Genomic DNA, 18,637 nt, shown 5'->3' on the forward strand with positions numbered 1-18,637 from the left:
TTCAGTCTTGCTTTTGCTTTTGAAGAAGTTGCATCACATTGATGCAACTTCAAGGTCTATAGTTGAGCATTTATGTAAATGAAGCAGAGGTTCTTTCTTATAGCTGCATGTGTTTGGAGATGTTAATGCTTGTGTGGTTTCACCTCTGAAGATAAAGCATGCATCCTTGTTTAATAGAGGCTCTTATCTGTGTAACATGTCTGTGGATTTGCATCTTCTGTCTGCATGTGTTTTCAGTGTACAAGCACTGGGAAGAAGTTTGCATGATCTCACCTGCAAATTGTACACACTGTGCACACTCCTACACCTTGTCTCCGTCTGTATGCATTATGTTCTTGGCATGGCCTCTGTTTCTCTTTGCTGGTCGCGCCAAAGCTGAGCCTGCCCGACAGACAACCACGAAGAGGAGGAAACGGAAGAACTCAGCCAGCAGCGCCAACAGCAGCGTGGGCACCGCCGCCAGCAAGAAGCGCAGCCCCGCCACCAACTTCAGCCTCTCCAGTCAGGTACCTGTAAGCATCAGCTCCTCTCGGTTTGCCTCCTCTTTTATTTACATAGAGCCATTTAGCAGTCACTTTTCTTCAAAGCATCTTAGAAAGGAGCTGTAATTGGTTTCTGTAGCTGCAAATGAATGTTTGCAGGGTTCCAAACAAGCACCAGAAATTCCTAATGGCATTTCAGATAGTATGGTTTAATTTATTTGTACAAATGAAAGAAAAAGCTTTAAAACTGTAAAAAAAAATAAAAATAAAAATAAAAAAGAGGTATATAAAATGAAATAAAATGGGACAAAATAAAAGTGATTGTCATGCTGAGGTCTAACTTCTTAGCCCACATGCAGAACAACACCAGAAGCCGAGATTGATTAAAGAGATTTATTACAACCAAGGGGAAGGGGGAAAAAACAGATAAACAATCCGGGAGCGCTTGGGACTGGATCTCAGGTCAGCTAGGGAAGAAACAGACGGTAAGTTTGGGGCCGAGGAAATTTGGAGATGGCACTGACTGAGAGCTTACCTCCGATCGGAAGGAGAAAGGACTGGGGGAAAAACCTGGGAAATCCGGAGTCTGTTTTGAGGTGCGGAGGGCTGCGGGCTGCGGCGGCGTTGGAGGACGGACAGGTAAGTCTGAACTGTTCTGCCAGAAGCAGGCTGCCGAGCTGTAGGTTCGGAGGGGTCCTGGGCTGGATCTATCTTCAGCACGTCTCAGGTCAATCAGCTGAAAAAGGTCAGAGACACAGGTGGATCAGAATTCAGGAAGCAAACAGGACGAGTAGAGCTGGAGTGAATCGGTACCATAACTAGCTAACAATCTGGCAGGGAAGTGTCAGCAGCCTCCTCCAGTTATACAGCTCCTGATGGCAGAACGGTTTCAGGTGCGTGGTTCAGGAGACGCCCTCAGATGGAACAAGGCCTCCAGCGCCCTCTGGTGGATGAACAGCTCCGGATCCCAACAGTACCCCCCCCTCAACGACCGCCACCTGGCGGTCCAACCGAGGAAGGCAGGGAGGAACGATAATCAGAAATCAAAGAAGGATCTAAAATAAAAGAACCAGGAACCCACATCCGATCCTCCGGACCGTAGCCCTCCCAGTCGACCAGGTACCGCCAACCCCGGCCCTGTCGACGGGAGTCCACGATCCGGCGGACGGTGTAAGCAGGATGCCCATCAATCTCCCGGGGGGGTGGAGGGGGCCCGGACGGAGGGCACAGCGAGCTGGTCAGAACAGGCTTGATCTGCGAGACGTGGAACGTGGGGTGGATACGGAGAGAAGAAGGCAGACGTAACCGGACAGCAGTAGAACTGATGACGGACTCGATCTTGTATGGGCCAATAAAACGAGGAGACAACTTCTTGGTCATGGATTTCAGTGGGATGTTCCTGGTGGACAACCAAACTTGTTGACCAGGTGCGTAGTCAGGAGCAGGACGTCTCCTCCGATCAGCGAAACGGCGGTTCCGTTCAGAAGAACGATTTAGTGCTGTGACAGTGTTCCGCCAAATGGAACGACAGCGGCGAATGTGGTGCTGGACCGATGTAACGGCAAGCTCCTTCTCATCCGCCGGAAACAATGGAGGCTGGTACCCTAAGGAGACCTCAAAAGGAGAGAGACCGGTAGCTGATGAGACGTGAGCGTTGTGTGCATACTCAGCCCAATGCAGGAACTGGCTCCAGTCAGTGGGGTTGGTGGAGGTGAGGCATCTGAGTGTTGACTCGAGTTCTTGATTCATGCGCTCGGTTTGTCCGTTCGACTGAGGGTGATAACCAGAAGATAGACAGACTTTAGCTTCCAAGGCGGCACAAAAGTGTTTCCATACCTGAGCGGTGAATTGTGGTCCCCTGTCCGATAGGATCTCCTGCGGAATGCCATGCAGTTTGAAAACGTGTTTAACCAAGAGCTGAGCGGTCTGCAGAGACGTGGGCAGTTTTCTTAGCGGAATGAGGTGGCAGGCTTTGGAAAAGCGATCCACCACAGTGAAAATGGTGGTCATTCCATTGGATACAGGTAACCCAGTAACAAAATCAATAGCAATGTGCGACCAGGGTCGTTTGGGGATGGGCAGAGGTTGAAGCAGACCAGAAGGGGGCTGATGAGATGATTTGTTTCGGGCACAAACTGAGCAGGCCAAGACAAATTCTTTAACATCTTTGTGTAGTGATGGCCACCAAAAACGACAGGAAATTAAGGCTATGGTTCTACTGGTTCCAGGATGGGCTGAGAATTTTGTTGTATGCATCCAATTAATTAACCTAGCTCTGACTGAAGATGGAACATACGTACGGTTGGGCGGCCCTGTACCAGGGTCCGGCTCGGACAACAGTGCGTGTTCTATGATGTCGGAAACCTCCCAGGAAACTGACGCAACTGTACAACTGGGGGGCAGCACATTGGCTGGTGTCTCAGACTCTTCAGTAGAGTATAGTCGGGACAGAGCGTCTGGTTTAATGTTTTTGGACCCAGGTCGGTACGTGATGGACAGGTTGAAACGGGAAAAGAAAAGAGACCAGCGGGACTGACGGGGATTGTGTCTTTTGGCGGATTGAAGGTATGACAGATTCTTATGGTCTGTCCAGACCAAAATGGGATGCTCTGCGCCCTCCAGCCAATGTCTCCATTCCTCCAAGGCTAATTTGATGGCGAGAAGTTCTCTGTCTCCAACATCGTAGTTCCTTTCAGCAGGGGAGAGTCTACGAGAGAAAAAGGCACAGGGGTGAGTCTTTTGGTCAGATTCGAAACGCTGAGAAAGCACAGCTCCGACTCCTGAGTCCGAAGCGTCTACCTCTAGGATGAACTGTTTCGTGATGTCCGGCTGAATGAGGATAGGAGCATTAGCAAACCGAGTCTTCAGCTTTTTAAAAGCCGTTTCTGCTTCGGGGGACCAGTGGAAGGATCTCTTAACTGAGGTTAAAGCAGTCAAGGGTTGGGCTGTCTGACTATAGTTCCTGATGAACCTCCGATAGAAATTTGCAAACCCCAGAAATCGTTGAAGTTGTTTTCTATTCTCTGGGGTTGGCCAGTCTAGAACAGCTTTGATCTTCTCCTCCGATGGTCTTACCTGTCCGCCCTCGAGCACGAATCCCAGGAAGGTGACTGATGGGCGGTGAAATTCGCACTTCTCAGCCTTTACAAACAATTTATTCTCCAGCAGTCGCTGGAGAACAAATCTTACATGTCTCTTATGTTCTGACAGAGTCCTGGAATAGATCAATATGTCATCAAGATAAACAAAAACGAAAATGTTCAAAAAATCTCTCAAAACGTCATTAACTAAGGCTTGGAAACAGGCAGGTGCGTTTGACAGGCCGAAAGGCATCACTAAATATTCGAAATGGCCCAGAGGTGTCTTAAAGGCGGTTTTCCACTCATCACCCTCCCGGATCCTGAGAAGGTGATAAGCGTTTCTAAGATCTAATTTAGTGAAGACAGTAGCTTCCTGAACCGGTTCAAACGCTGAAGCTAGGAGAGGTAGCGGGTACTTATTCTTGATGGTGATCTGATTTAACCCCCGGTAATCTATACAGGGTCGAAGGGAACCATCTTTTTTGCCCACGAAGAAAAACCCCGCCCCGAGCGGAGAAGACGAGGGGCGAATTATTCCTGCGGCTAGTGACTCATTAATGTAGGTCTCCATACTTTCCCTTTCTGGTTTGGAGATATTATACAGCCGACTGTTGGGCAGAGGCGCTCCAGGTAGGAGATCTATGGCGCAGTCATATGGGCGATGCGGAGGTAGAGAGAGAGCACTAGCCTTACTGAACACAGGGGCTAAGTCATGGTAGTCTGGAGGGAGAGTAGCGAGATCGGGTGGGTCCGCCTCCTGCCGGTTTGCCGGTGACTGACCCGTCGGCACGGCAGAGCGGAGGCAGGTGGAGTGACAGGAAATAGACCAGGATTCAATATGCCTCTTAGACCAATTTATTCTGGGGTTATGAAGAAAAAGCCAATCGAAGCCCAGGACAACAGGTGAGTTGGCAGCCGGGAAGACAAAAAATGATAATGTTTCACGATGGTTACCTGAAACCAGGAAATCCAACGGCTTAGTTTGGTGTGTGATGTCAGGTAGTTCCTTGCCGTCTAACGCTGCAACTCTGAGGGGTGTGGCTAACGGATAGGTATCTATGTCTAGTTGCCGGACTAAGTTTGAATCGATTAAATTTTTCTCACAACCAGAATCTATCATGGCGGATAACGTCAATGATTGATCATCAGTGAACAGTGTAGCTGGTAGCAGCAGACGAGGAGAATTTCCAGATTGTAGATGGTCCGCCAGTCTCCTCATTTCCTCTGGCGGACCACGGCTTTTGCCTTGGAGGGGCAGGTGGAGATGCGATGTCCAGATTCACCGCAGTACAGACAGAGGTTCTCTTTGAACCTTCTTAGTCTTTCTTCCGGGGAAAGCCGAGTACTCCCGATCTGCATCGGCTCCGTTTCGGCTGGTTCTGAAGATGGAAAAGCAGAGTTACTGGTTCTGTCAGAACATGATCTCACAAACGGGTGGCAACTCTTGGCTCTTTCCCTATTTCTGGAGCGTAGCCTATTATCCAACCGGATGGTGAGGTTTATCAGTTCCTCCAGGGTCTTAGGCTCATCTAAAACCGCTAACTCATCTTTTATCGAGTCGTTTAATGCATGGAAATATGCGCTTTTGAGAGCCGTCTGTCCCCAACCTGAAGCTGCTGCCTTAATCCTGAAGTCAATAGCAAACTCAGCCACCGATCTTCTGCCCTGTTTCAGTTCTAGCAGACCTCGGGAATCCGATGTTTTATCTGTATCCTGGTTAAAAGCCTGCTTAAACTCCTCCAAAAAGTCATCAAACGAGTATCCGTAATCTGCGGAGTTGGGAAATCTAGCCTCGGCCCATTCTAGCGCTTTTCCTGATAGATGTGACAAAATGAAAGAAATCTTTCTTCCATCATGGAGGAAGCTCTGAGGGGAATGATTGAAGATAATGGTACACTGAAACAAAAATCCTCTACACTTGCTGACTTCTCCAGAAAATCTTTCAGGCAGGGACGGACGGAAATCTGAAACTGTAGAGCGAACCGAATCTACAGACCTGGAAGTTGCTTGTGGATCCGGAACTGGAGCGGGTGCTGAAGCCTGTGAGCTAGATCCTTGCAAATAACTTGCAATCTCCTCTAATCGGCGGTTTGTTTCCGCTTGACGATTGTTTAACTCTCGCAACGCGGCGTCATGGTTCTGAATGAGAGTGTGCTGTTGTTCCAAGGTTTTCCGGAGTGTTTCCGCAGGGCTAGGTTGTTGGCCAGATTGTTCTGTCATGCTGAGGTCTAACTTCTTAGCCCACATGCAGAACAACACCAGAAGCCGAGATTGATTAAAGAGATTTATTACAACCAAGGGGAAGGGGGAAAAAACAGATAAACAATCCGGGAGCGCTTGGGACTGGATCTCAGGTCAGCTAGGGAAGAAACAGACGGTAAGTTTGGGGCCGAGGAAATTTGGAGATGGCACTGACTGAGAGCTTACCTCCGATCGGAAGGAGAAAGGACTGGGGGAAAAAACCTGGGAAATCCGGAGTCTGTTTTGAGGTGCGGAGGGCTGCGGGCTGCGGCGGCGTTGGAGGACGGACAGGTAAGTCTGAACTGTTCTGCCAGAAGCAGGCTGCCGAGCTGTAGGTTCGGAGGGGTCCTGGGCTGGATCTATCTTCAGCACGTCTCAGGTCAATCAGCTGAAAAAGGTCAGAGACACAGGTGGATCAGAATTCAGGAAGCAAACAGGACGAGTAGAGCTGGAGTGAATCGGTACCATAACTAGCTAACAATCTGGCAGGGAAGTGTCAGCAGCCTCCTCCAGTTATACAGCTCCTGATGGCAGAACGGTTTCAGGTGCGTGGTTCAGGAGACGCCCTCAGATGGAACAAGGCCTCCAGCGCCCTCTGGTGGATGAACAGCTCCGGATCCCAACAGTGATCAAAGCAGGAAAACATTTTAGTGAAAGATTAGAATGTAACTGTTCTTGTAGGATGCTTTGTGACCAACCATTACAGCTGCCTCTTAAATGTTTTCTTATTTCTCAGAAAAACCTTTGCCTTTTCAGAATGTTTATTTAAAACGACCAACCAGCAATGAGACCTTGTTGCTCATCCAAATGACCAAAGCCTTGGGCTATAAATAAAAGAAGAACTTTGAAGCGAATCGGAAAATGTGGGTGGTGAAATCATGCTTTGCCCTCTCACAGTCAGCACACTGACCAGGCCCTTGAGCAAGGCACTAAACTCACAGACTGCCCAAGAGCAGTTAATTTTACTTGGAAATCATAAGCATAGCACCATCCTGCTTAAAGGGAGTAAAGGGAGTTTACTCCCTTTACTCCTGTAAAGGGAGTTTTCAGCTTTCTAAGGTGGATGTATTTAGAAATAAAAAAAATTGATATAATGTTTAAGAAAAAAAGTTTGAGAAACTAATATGGATTATTTTTATAAAATAGAACATATGACTCACTAACAATACAGCCACTTGTGATATGTGTTATAAAGATATAAAATTCCAATATTTTCATTTTTACTTCAGTAAGACAAGAAAAGTCAAATGTATTTGTGCCTTAAAATAAATCAACTAAACAGAGATAAGATTGATTAAAAACACTGAGCACATCACAAAATACAAATTAATTTATTTCACATAAAAAATTGCCAGTTTTGACCATTACATCTTGTGATGCATTGATGTCCTTGCCAGAGCTTATTTATCACTTGTTTGAAACTTTGCAATTTTTGATCTGTCAATGATATGGGAAGTTTAGGTGAATGTGTTTTCTAACTTATGATGGTCAACCTAAATAGTATGTCGTCTTGTATTTACCATTTTGAAGAATGACTGAAAGAAAAATACTTTTTATATTTGTTCTCAACTCACTTCTGGGATAAAGCTAAACTTTCTCCCAGTATAGCATAGGCAATTGCAGTATAGCATAGGCTATATTGGAAGCTCTGCAAACTTTGATTTACTCAAACAGAATTCTGAGTTAACAGTTTTCTTGTTGTATTTCTGACTTAAGAACTTGAAAAATCTGACTTTCAAATATAAATAAAATGCAGTATTACACCCAAAGGCAATATATATTCCTTCAGGTGAAGAATTTGATTACTAAATAAACGTTCCTAGACCCTCAGATGAACTTAAAACTGTAAAGTATAAATTAAAAAATTCTTCAATTGCAGTCGCTTTTTAGATTGCTTTCATGACGTTTCTTATCTTGATATGTTTGTTGGTGCATTGAAAAGTATGTTTTGTGGGTCTAAACAGAAGGCAATTCAGAGGATTTTGTGGAACATCAAGACATGTACTTGTGAAATTTGAGTGTTACTTTTCACTTTGAAGAAATAACTAACCATTATTTTTGCCAAATTAATCAGAAAGATTTCACTATTGGTGTAAATATTTTAATTCTTCTACAAGTGTTCCTGTCGAGTTTCTGTGAGATTAAAATAATGAAATAATTATTTTATTGGGTCATTGGTGGGATATTATAGCAGTATGTTGACAAATTCTGAAGCAGTAGTTCAGATGTATGGTGTTCAAATGTATTGTTTTGGCAATATTTATTTAAAGCTGCATCAAAGCAATCTTTCTATGCCAACAAGCCAACAGTGTTATTTGGCATTGCCAATTATTGTGGCACCTGTAATTTTGTAGAAATAATTAAATCTTAATGTGAAATCTTTTTTTCTACCACTGTGCAAATGGACTCAAATTAAGATTTTAGTATCTTCAATATGCATTTATGTTGGTGCTATAAAAGTTGCATTTGTTTAAGTTTTTTTTTTACACATATTTACTGGTGGATCATAAATGTGGAGGGTGCTATACATGTGTTTGTTTTTTTTATTATTATTATTTTCACAAAGGTGTGAAAGACATTACAAAATAACACACATAGTTTATGTGTGAATGTATAATAAATATTATCTTAAACATTATATATGGGCCAGTTTTGGTCAGGCAGCTTCACTGTTTATAAAGCTGAAGATGGGATGAATGTAACTTTTAACACCTTCTCTCATGATTGGGAAAACATTCAGTAATTTCGATTTTTAAATTGGCATGTGATAAATATGAATCTTATTTAACTTTTTATTTTGATTACTTTTTAAATGTGTGTTTTGTATTAAAAAAATTCATATCGGAAATCCATTTTTGTTTAATCTCTAATTAAATTTCTGACTGTGTTTCTGTGTTTTTACTAATAAATATGAAAGTTTTATGTTAATGTAGGGGGTTAAACTATTTTATATCGGCATTAAACTGTCATAATAATATCGTTTTTATGATTAAACAAATAAATCCTGAAGGGCTTTAAATGGATTTTACAAGCATACAGCTTCATGACCTGTATTAGGTTCAAAATGCCTGATTTGGCAACACGGCTGTATTAAAGGTTACTTGACGTACTTAAAGGTTAAACAGCCGCCTAAACAGCTCAGTGTTTCACCACATGCCTGGCACCTCCCCGGAGGATTGGATGCCGCTGTGGGTGTGCTGTCTGCAGAGGCTCTACTTTTATTCCACACAATGCTCATTATACACATGCTGTATCACATTCACTCCCCAGCATCCAATTTACTGTTCTGTAGACGCGCCGGCACAGCACTCCGCTGTTCTTCTACACAGATCATTTCAGTGCAGGAAAAAGTGCGCTGATACAAAACATAAAGGGAATTTGTTTTTGTTAAGGTGTTACTGGTTGGCATTAATGTGCGTACATTTTGTCCTCAGCACTAATTCAGCCTAATGGAAAATTTAAGAGTGTTACCAGCTTTCTATACAGTGTCTGCCCAGTCTCACAGTAAATATACTGAGTCTATATACTGTTAGTTTATCTGAAAAAGTGACCTGCTGTTAGGAAGGATTTTAAAACACAAGGATTCTGTATTAGACCTGCATGTAGGAACCAGACAAAGACTCAGGGACAGTCCAAGGTTAATTGGGGCCCTCATCAAAATTAAAGTTGGAAGCCACCACAGCGCATCCATGTTAGCACATGTGAGTCAGCAATAAATTTCTGTATTTTGTGGTATGAAAATCACATCATCCACATCATTTTTCAGCATTCAGTACATAAATTTAATACATATTAAATAAGAACATAAATAAAGTCAATAAAGTGTAAAAGATGTAGAAAGTTACCCTAAGTTAGCCATTTGCTCTTCCTGTCACGTCTGGTGGATATTGTTTCAATACCAACTCAGGAATGTTTAATTGACTGTATCTACATTCACAGATGAATAATTAAAAACCTCTTGAACATTTGAGTTCATATTTTTAAACAGAGTACCCTCCTGTTTTAAATCTTGTGTGAATTAAATGTTATATCAATTAATTTGAATAATTTAAGAATTTGAAATTCTTTGTAATATACTATTTTGGAAGGTGTCATGGCTCGGTTTCAGTGCCTCTGCATAAATAACACAAAGTACGCTAAGTAAAGCTGTTTCTGTTTTTCAATTTTTGCCAAGAACTGCATGTTTTTCCCACTTCGGACTAGTTCTTTAACTCTCCCAAACATTACCAGAATACATTTTATTCTTTATTCAATAAAAACAGGGTTTATGTTTGAGATGTCATTGAACAGAATTGGCATACAGAACAATTTAGTCCTCTAATATGGGTTTGAAAAGAAAGACCAATTAATTTTGTTTTTGACTTCAACTAACTTATTCATTTTGTTCTTCTTTTAAATGGACAGTAGTATTAAATGTGCTACACCCTGGGCTGCCTACAAACATTCTGCACTGACCGTCTATATTTACTGAAGACTCTTGGGCTGTCTCATCTTTTTCTAGTCTTTTACCTGCCTCCCTTCGTCTCACCCATACATAATGTACATCTCATGCACATATACACACTGCACTCGCAAATTGTTTTCTCTTTGGAAGGCAGCGTGGCTCTGTGCCAGCTCTCATTATCGCAGATATCTGTATACACCCTCACCCCCCCTCCTTCTTCACATGCTCCGTCTTTGCTCCATCATTGAGCCCCCCCTCACCCACCCCAACCCCACCTCCAACCCCAGCCACCCCCATTCCCTCTTCCTCTTCCTCATCACCTCCACCTACCTACCCACCTACTCACATAAGCACACACATATACACATCCCCACTTGGGTCGTGCATCCACACAACTCTTAAAGACGGGCAGCGCGGTCTGTTACATGCTGGTTACATATGTTGTGCGCCTGCCGTCTTTGTCTGAGAAGTTGTTCGTTTGTGGCTGAACACAAGCCTACGTGAGTCCAATAACAATAAGGAGTGGACCCTTGCAACTGGAAAGGGGTGGAGGGGAGGGTTAACCGGTGGTGGTGGAGAGGGTATTCATAGAATGAGCAACACTGACCTCTAGTGGTCTACATTGGGAACATCCGAGACTGAAATCATGTTGAAATGGTCGTGTTTTATAATCCATAGATCTACCTTACCATTAGATTTAAGTTGCCTTAATTTAGAATCAAATCACAATTAAAGAAAAAAAAAAAGCACCTGCACTGCATGTGGCACATGCAGTTGCATACACACATTACGGACTGTAATGTCATACATATTTTGAGCTTTTAATCATAGATTTTAACTATTTTTTAGGCTGTAAGAAATATACATCAAACAACCTTAGTTAATTAAGAAAGGAATGGATATATACATAGCTATTTTTTTATTATTTGTAGATTTTCTCAAAGTTTTTAGCCAAAATGTCTGGCAAGAATGTTTGACCACTCTTCTTTGTTGGATTGGTAGAGTTGATTTGTTTGTTGATTTCCTGCCAACGATCGGGCTTTTGAGTGAAGCCAACAAATGTTCAGATTTGAGGTCAGAGCTCTGAGGAGGCCATTCAGCAAGCTTAATGTAAGCCTTCCAAAAATATTTTGGATGTTTGGGATCATCGTCATGATGGAACTGCCAATTATGTCCACATTTCTGTCCCAAACTATTACCTCTGATGAAGGGAAATCAGTTAGTAAGTTCTGGAAGAACACAGGAAGTTTATCATAAACTGGGAAACGCTCGAAGTCCAATTTCACTTTCCAGTTTAATATCATAGACTATGAGAATACTGACTTGAGAAAAAATTGTCTGAGGAGGTTGTATTGCACACTTGCCTGCAAAGACAAGTGAAGGTAAAGCCTTTAAACTTGTAACATCTGTCAAGCACGCAGTGTTAGCATAATACATAAGATCTGTTACACTGCCAGTGGTAGAAAATGTATGAAATAATAAAGACAGAGGAATACCTTTAAGACCTTTTCCAAAGAGTTGTGAAATATCGAGCTAAAATTATGTCAGGATCTTGTTGATGGCCAAACAAAGTGAATTTACTGGACAAATTGATAAGATATAGTCAAAATGCAGAAAAATGTGAGTATATTTATGTCTGAGTTTCACTATGTGTATGCTAAATTTAAATATGTTCAGCCAGTTCTAAGATTAAAAAAGAAAAGTTGATTTTTTTTTTACTAATGTAGTTCTTTTTTGGAAAAAAATGAACTACATATCCATACTACAGTATCCATAAATGTCCAAAATATTGTGACATTTATGCCAAAGATCAGTTTATGGCCAATGGGAGATGCAAATAATAAGAAAGATCTAAAATCCATCGATTGCCTTTTATGTCCAATATATCAGTTTTTATCTTCAAATATAGCATCTCCAATAACCACAGGGCCTTTCAAAAAGAAGAAGCTGAAGAGGTGATCAAAGACAACAGTTATAGGTGTGAAAGAACATACCAATAATGCCCAAAAATATGATGCTGCCAGCTCATTTTATTATACTCTTAATTGGATTGTTTAGCCATTTTTACTTTTGGAAACTTTTTTCTCCTATTACAAGTAGGCTGTAATAGGAGTTCTTTTTGGCTGTATATAACTGTGTTTTAACTGATGTTGTTTTTAAGTACAATCCATAAATGACTAAATGATTTTCTGTCACCTATCTGGTTGTCCTGCCTTTAGTGAAACTTTGCATCCTGTCCCAACCCACTAAATTTCCACTTGTTGTTTTGGAGGTCTGAGGAGGAGCAGATACGTCCTCCTCGCTCCCCTTTGCTAATCTCTATGAATGCATCCTGATGCAACACTTGGTGAAATCAAGCGAGAAGGGAGGCGTTTGTCTCTGCGTTGGCCCATTCAAGATCTTGATGCTTCTGCTAGTGCGAAAGCAAACTCCTAACGAGATGAGTAGACAAGTAGACAGTATTAATTAGCTCACAATTAGCTCTCCCTGGTCTCAGACTAGCCACCAGCTGTTATCGTCGAAGAGATTTTGTTCAAGAGGGATGGTGGGAAGGAGGGGGTTGCCTAAAATTGGCCAGAGGTAGGTTGACAGGCCTCCTCATAGGAACAGATGGTGAATGCAAGGCTTGTTGGCAATCAGTACATTTTTAGCTAATGACTTAATTAGCTATGCAAATTGACAAATCAGTGTGGATATTGTCATTTAGTTGAAAAGCTCACCTAAATTAATTAGCCTGATTAAGGCATAGAGGGGTGTAGAAGTGGTCGCTGGGGGGAAACAGAGAGGAGATGGCTTGGATTCATGAACTGGATTTCCTTGTTGTGATTCTCATCAAAGTGTTTGTGCATTTTGTTGTGTTTTTTGGACTGGAATAGAAGCAGGGTGTGTTGTGCATGTTTACATCAATGCTTACTTTGTACAGGACTGCGGGCAGGGTTAATCTGCATTCATCTGCTTTTGGTGTGGAATTGTTTGCAGCGCTGCAGCTATGCGGTGGGTTTGTCTTGGCTTCTGTCCAGTGCACATGCACGTTTGTGGGTTATTTTTGTGTATTTGTTGTGGTGGAGACGGCTGTGGAGAGTGAGATCTCCCAACCAGGCAGCGCTGACACACATGGCCGTTGAAGCGTGCACTCCATTTAACTGAACGGCTTCTTCCCAGGTTACAATAGCTGGTCCAGAACTCGGCAGCAACAAAGGATGAGACTCAACAACTCACAAATAAATATGCCAGTAATTGAGGTCCTTATCGATCGGTGCTTGAAATAATAAATTACACTGCAAGGATTATTTTTGCAGAGGAATTTAAAAACGTGACTAAACACAAGCACTTCCAGGGGGGCATCCCTCTCCATCAGGATTCCTTCACATCACACGAGTCACAGATATCAGTAGATAATGGATGAATCTCTGTCCTTCCTTTCCATGACCCAGGGTGAGAGGGCTATCTCTGTGAAATATGTCTTACATGATGAGTATTGATTGGGCTGGGTACAGCGCACCAGGGGTATCCACTCAGTGTATGGGAAGGTTTCATTTGCACGGGGAGCACAGAGAGGGGTCGCCCATTCGGATGGGTTCACTGGATACAGCCGCACTTGTCCTAAACATACACGCACATTTGCTGTCATTTCGCTGCAAGCGGGGGGTCTGCATTTAAAGCAGGAAAACACACAGCTTTCAGTGACTGGGTATTATATATCAGACAGAAAACATGATATAATGATAAAGGCTATTAAAAGTCAACGGTTGTCTTTTTGACCTTGTGGTATTTCTTTTTAAAGCTGGCTAAATATATTCTTATCTTTTGTAGAACATAATCATTTGATTGAAGTAGTGCAAGTATTTTTCAAAAGTCTAAGTATATTAATGTTCCTTTGGTGTTCTGATGGTCTGAGAATAAAGACTAGATAGAAAAATCAGATACACGTTCATTTCCAGTGTGATTTTTTTTTTTCATTCAATTTGCATTTCAAATCCCCCCTAGTTGCACTTGTTGATTCCAGAACATAACCACAATACAGTTCTTTAAAACAATTTTTATTTTTGTGTACTTAGAAATTACAAAATCAAAGATGTGGCTCTCACTATATTAGTGTCCACATTTAAATAATATTAATAATTTTAAAAACTATTGAATCTCTTCAAAGCATTTCAATCCTGTAGCTGACCATTTTGAGAGGAATCTTTAAGATGTTAAAACTACAAATCATTCAGGCAATGAACTGGCTTCTAAACTTGAACAATAAATCAACGTTATGTCTACCAATAATGAACACTCTGGCATTGAACCAGTTTAGAGCTTTAGACATTTTTTACCATCATTTTGTTTTTCTTTATTGGAATCTAAGAAAACACCTAATAAAATAATTACTCTGATCAATTCTTAGCTCTGTATAAGTGTTTTTTACAGACTCATTTGCTGAAGCACAGCTGGAGAACTATTGGTCATAACTGAAATACGGTGCAGTTTAAAGCAACTACAGTATCTGTTTCCAAATTAACATTTATTAAAGGAGAAAATAAAATACAACTCAAACCAGTTTGGAATTATGTGAAAAAATAAATTGTGTAAGAAGTCCCTGACATTTTTCTTAAATTCTGATGTTTTAGAGAGTTAAATTTCCAGCGAACCATGATGAGATACATAATCCACAAATGGAGAAAACATGGACCAATAGTTTACCAACAAACATCTTGATGATCCTGTAGATCATTGTGTAGAATGATGAGCTTTTTGTAAGGTCTGGTCTGTGTCCCATTTCAACTTTTACAGCATTTCAAGAGAGTATGATATTGGTAGTCAGACGTGGTTGGGGGTGACCTTGAGCTCAACTTGACTTGGTTTATGCAGCAGGATAGTGATCCACAGCAGGTGGAGCATTGGAATGACTTAAAAAGAAAAGCTCTGAAAGGGTCTAGTCAAACTCCCGATTTAAATCCAATTGATATGCGGTGATGTGACCTTAAACAGGCCATTCTGGCTCCCAAATCCTCCAATGTGGCCAAAATAAAACAATTCCATAAAGCAAAATTGGCCAAAACTCATCAACAGAGATATAAAGAACTCTCCTTGCCAGTTACCACAACTTCTTGATGACAGTTGAGCATCACAAACCCTAGTTTAAGGGTGCCAGTACTTTTCTACGGCCATGTTGGTTCTATTTGGGCTGCACAATATAGAAAAATCTCGCAATATCAATAATATTGGTAAATATACAACTTGTTTGATCAATTGATAAATTTAAGTGTCACAAGAAAGCATAAAGAGAAGAAACCTCTAAGGGAGCAAATAACTTTGAATTTGTTCACAGTTTTATAGGTGTAAAAATAGTTTGACTTACAGATTTGAGGTCTATTTTAAAAGAGAAGATTTCAGTTCATCAATCTCTCTGCATCTCTACAGGACGTGATGGTTGTTGGAGAGCCGACCCTCATGGGCGGCGAGTTTGGGGACGAGGATGAGCGTCTGATCACCCGTCTGGAAAACACGCAGTACGACGCCACCAATGGCCTGGATGACGAGGACGATTTCAACAGCTCCCCAGCTCTGGGAAACAACGCCCCCTGGAGCAGCAAACCCCCTGCCGCCCAGGACAGCAAGCCCGAGAGCACAGCGCCCCAGCCCTCGCAGTAAAAATATAATAAACAAATTACATAAAAGAAGAAAACAACAGATCCTTGGCTCCATGTGGGTTAGACATTTAAACCTCTCCCCCTTTACCCTGAGGACAGCGCTTCTGTGCCGCATAATGAATTCACCTGTCTGCAAAACCACCACTGGCATGTCTAGCCAAACTTTGTCATCTGGGATATTTTCTTCTCTGAATCATTGTAACATTTCTTTTAAAAAACACAGAGAACTGCTCAGACGTATCTACAGACAATAAATGCATACAAAACGTATGCAATGTAAATTAAAATTATTATTGCAGACTGACTTTTTCCCTTCAGTGGAAAACTGTAGATCAAATTCTCCCCCCCCGGACCTTCAGATACGAACCTCCTGTCTGGTGGAATACCTCAGCTGTGATTGGTTGACCTGCAGGTCACAAGTCATCATGCTGACTGCGGACAGTGGGAAAGAGAGAAGAGTAAAAACAACAAACAAAATGTCTCTGAAATAGAAAGCTGGTGAAGGGAAGGTGGTTTTTAGCAGCCAGCGGAGCCCATGGAAGTGTCTCACCGCATTGGACTCAAATGAAACATTGTTGGAGGCAATTGCATTTTTATTGGAAATTCAGTCGGCCGTTGGTTTGTTTCTACTGTTGCTCGAGTTTCATTTCCAATTAAGAGGAAATAAAAGTTCTCTACAAAGTGGAAGCTTTTTCAAATGAGGAAAATCTTGTCCTGGAATTGTTTTCTTAACGTTACTGCGGCTGTCACAGATTGTGATTTCATGCAAACCAGTTTGATTGTGTTTGTAGTCTATTGGTATTTTTGCTTCTTTCTGAATCCTTTGAAGTCACATTGTAATTTTGCCAATCAGTTTGTGAACTTTGCTGACACATGTTGATGCTTTATTGTTTTTCTTTATTATTATTCCTGGAAAGTTGGACTTCTTTCCCTTTAACGACCTAATCCCAAACTGATACAAAAGCCTTCTCCTGCATGATTTTATACAATTTTTATTTGGTTTGATAAATGTGCTCTTTGAAACGCATCGTTTGGTTTTTGCTTTTTGTGTTCATCAGTTTGGGAACACTGTAACAAGGTTTGTAGCTCTGTAAATAGAGGTGGAATCTATTTTGTCCACTGTAAATCAGCCACTGAAAGCAGTGTGGATATGGCAGCTGTTTTTGTTTTATACCAGTTTCTCATTTCTGTAGGGTGGTTTGGATGGATGCTGGTTTGCTTTATTTTGAACCAAAACTTCTCATGTTTCTACACCTCTCTAGCTAGTACAGAACCAAAGCCACAAAGTTAACGAACAGCCACATTGTCACATGACGATTTACTGAGGACTTAGTGACAAACTGAAGGAACAAACCAGTTTTGCATTTTCAGATTGACATACAATCTCATCCACCCCACAGAAATGCTTTAAGATCCCCGTGTTTGTTCACAATTGTTCTTTAATCTTCAATTGAATCGATACCCCAGTATATCCTTGATCTTTTTGTTGGATTTTTGTTTAAAAATGGGCAAGAAAACAATGACAGATGTCTTTATACAATTCGATCTAATGGGTATTTATTTGTGTATTTGTAAGGAAGCTAACACATTTCAAAATATGTTTGAGCCTAGTATTATTAGACACCATTTGTACATTATATAGCAGAGGTGTTCAGTGTCATATCTGATGTCTGGTATGTATGCTTTACCATTATGTGTGCCAATAAACCGTGCTTACAGAAAAGCTGAATTTGGTTTGATCAACACACATGTGGTATTAAACGACGGTCTTGTTTCTTGAACCATATGTTTTTACAATTTTCTCATTATGTTGCACAGTATTTCTGAAACACATTTTTTTCTTTGCAGGGGCTGCTTGGTGGTTAAAACTGAAAATATTTCTGCTGTAAATTTCAGCAATGCAAGTCTTTCAGTGTGGTTTTTCTACGATATCCCAGGTCCTGTGTGGGTTTTCTCAGGGTATTACTTATATATAGTAATTCTTCTGTATTTGTAGTATTTTTAGGGACCCCAAATGCACACAAATAACTGAAATCTAGGAATATTTAAGAGCCCCTCTAAAAATGCTTATAACTGCCCATTTTAATAGGTTAAGCACCAAATACAGCTAAATATTCATTAATAAGCACAGTGGAAACCGCTAGCACTGCTGCAGAGGCTAATTGATCTTCTTTACAGTCCTAAGTAAAATGAATGATTGTTCTGGATTTGCTTCTTTGCCAGTGCTATAAAATAGCATGTCAAGTAGCATTATACTTCAGTCTTTCAGTTTCTGAATCTGGATTTTATCTAAAATATTTTAGATATGTTCTATGAAAAATTTGCAAAAAGGCAACTTTTTATAAATTGTTTGAAGTTACATTCCATCCACACCCCCCCCCCCCCCCCCCTATATATACATATATACACTGCTCAAAAAAATAAAGGGAACACTCAAATAACACATCCTAGATCTGAATGAAAGAAATATTCTCATTGAATACTTTGTTCTGTACAAAGTTGAATGTGCTGACAACAAAATCACACAAAAATCATCAATGGAAATCAAATTTATTAACCAATGGAGGCCTGGATTTGGAGCCACACACAAAATTAAAGTGAAATAACACTACACGCTGATCCAACTTTAATGTAATGTCCTTAAAACAAGTCAAAATGAGGCTCAGTATTGTGTGTGGCCTCCACGTGCCTGTATGACCTCCCTACAACGCCTGGGCATGCTCCTGATGAGGTGGTGGATGGTCTCCTGAGGGA

General features: G+C 41.3%; 1 protein-coding gene and 1 long non-coding RNA gene across 6 annotated transcripts in view; one reads left to right on the top strand and one right to left on the bottom strand.

Moving 5' to 3' along the window:
- Positions 1-17,664, top strand: part of ldb2a (LIM domain binding 2a) — a 110,279-nt gene extending 92,615 nt beyond the window's left edge. Inside the window, exons 8-9 of one of the 5 annotated variants that reach the window (XM_032555119.1) lie at positions 361-512; positions 15,654-17,664. In XM_032555119.1, coding sequence (XP_032411010.1) covers positions 361-512; positions 15,654-15,884 — 383 coding nt within the window. In that variant the 3' untranslated portion in view covers positions 15,885-17,664. The remainder of the gene's footprint in view (positions 1-360; positions 513-15,653) is intronic. The other 4 variants (XM_032555123.1, XM_032555122.1, XM_032555121.1 and 1 more) reach the window with 4 other exon arrangements.
- On the bottom strand, positions 5,834-6,431 carry LOC116714507 (uncharacterized). Its single transcript, XR_004338069.1, has 3 exons — positions 6,269-6,431; positions 5,990-6,191; positions 5,834-5,921 (listed from the first exon to the last, which is right to left on the bottom strand). It is a non-coding gene; the product is annotated as an uncharacterized LOC116714507 (long non-coding RNA).
- Positions 17,665-18,637: the final 973 nt, after the last annotated feature.

Source organism: Xiphophorus hellerii, chromosome 23 (genome assembly GCF_003331165.1).
Source record: "Xiphophorus hellerii strain 12219 chromosome 23, Xiphophorus_hellerii-4.1, whole genome shotgun sequence".
In the NCBI taxonomy this organism is placed as follows: domain Eukaryota; kingdom Metazoa; phylum Chordata; class Actinopteri; order Cyprinodontiformes; family Poeciliidae; genus Xiphophorus; species Xiphophorus hellerii.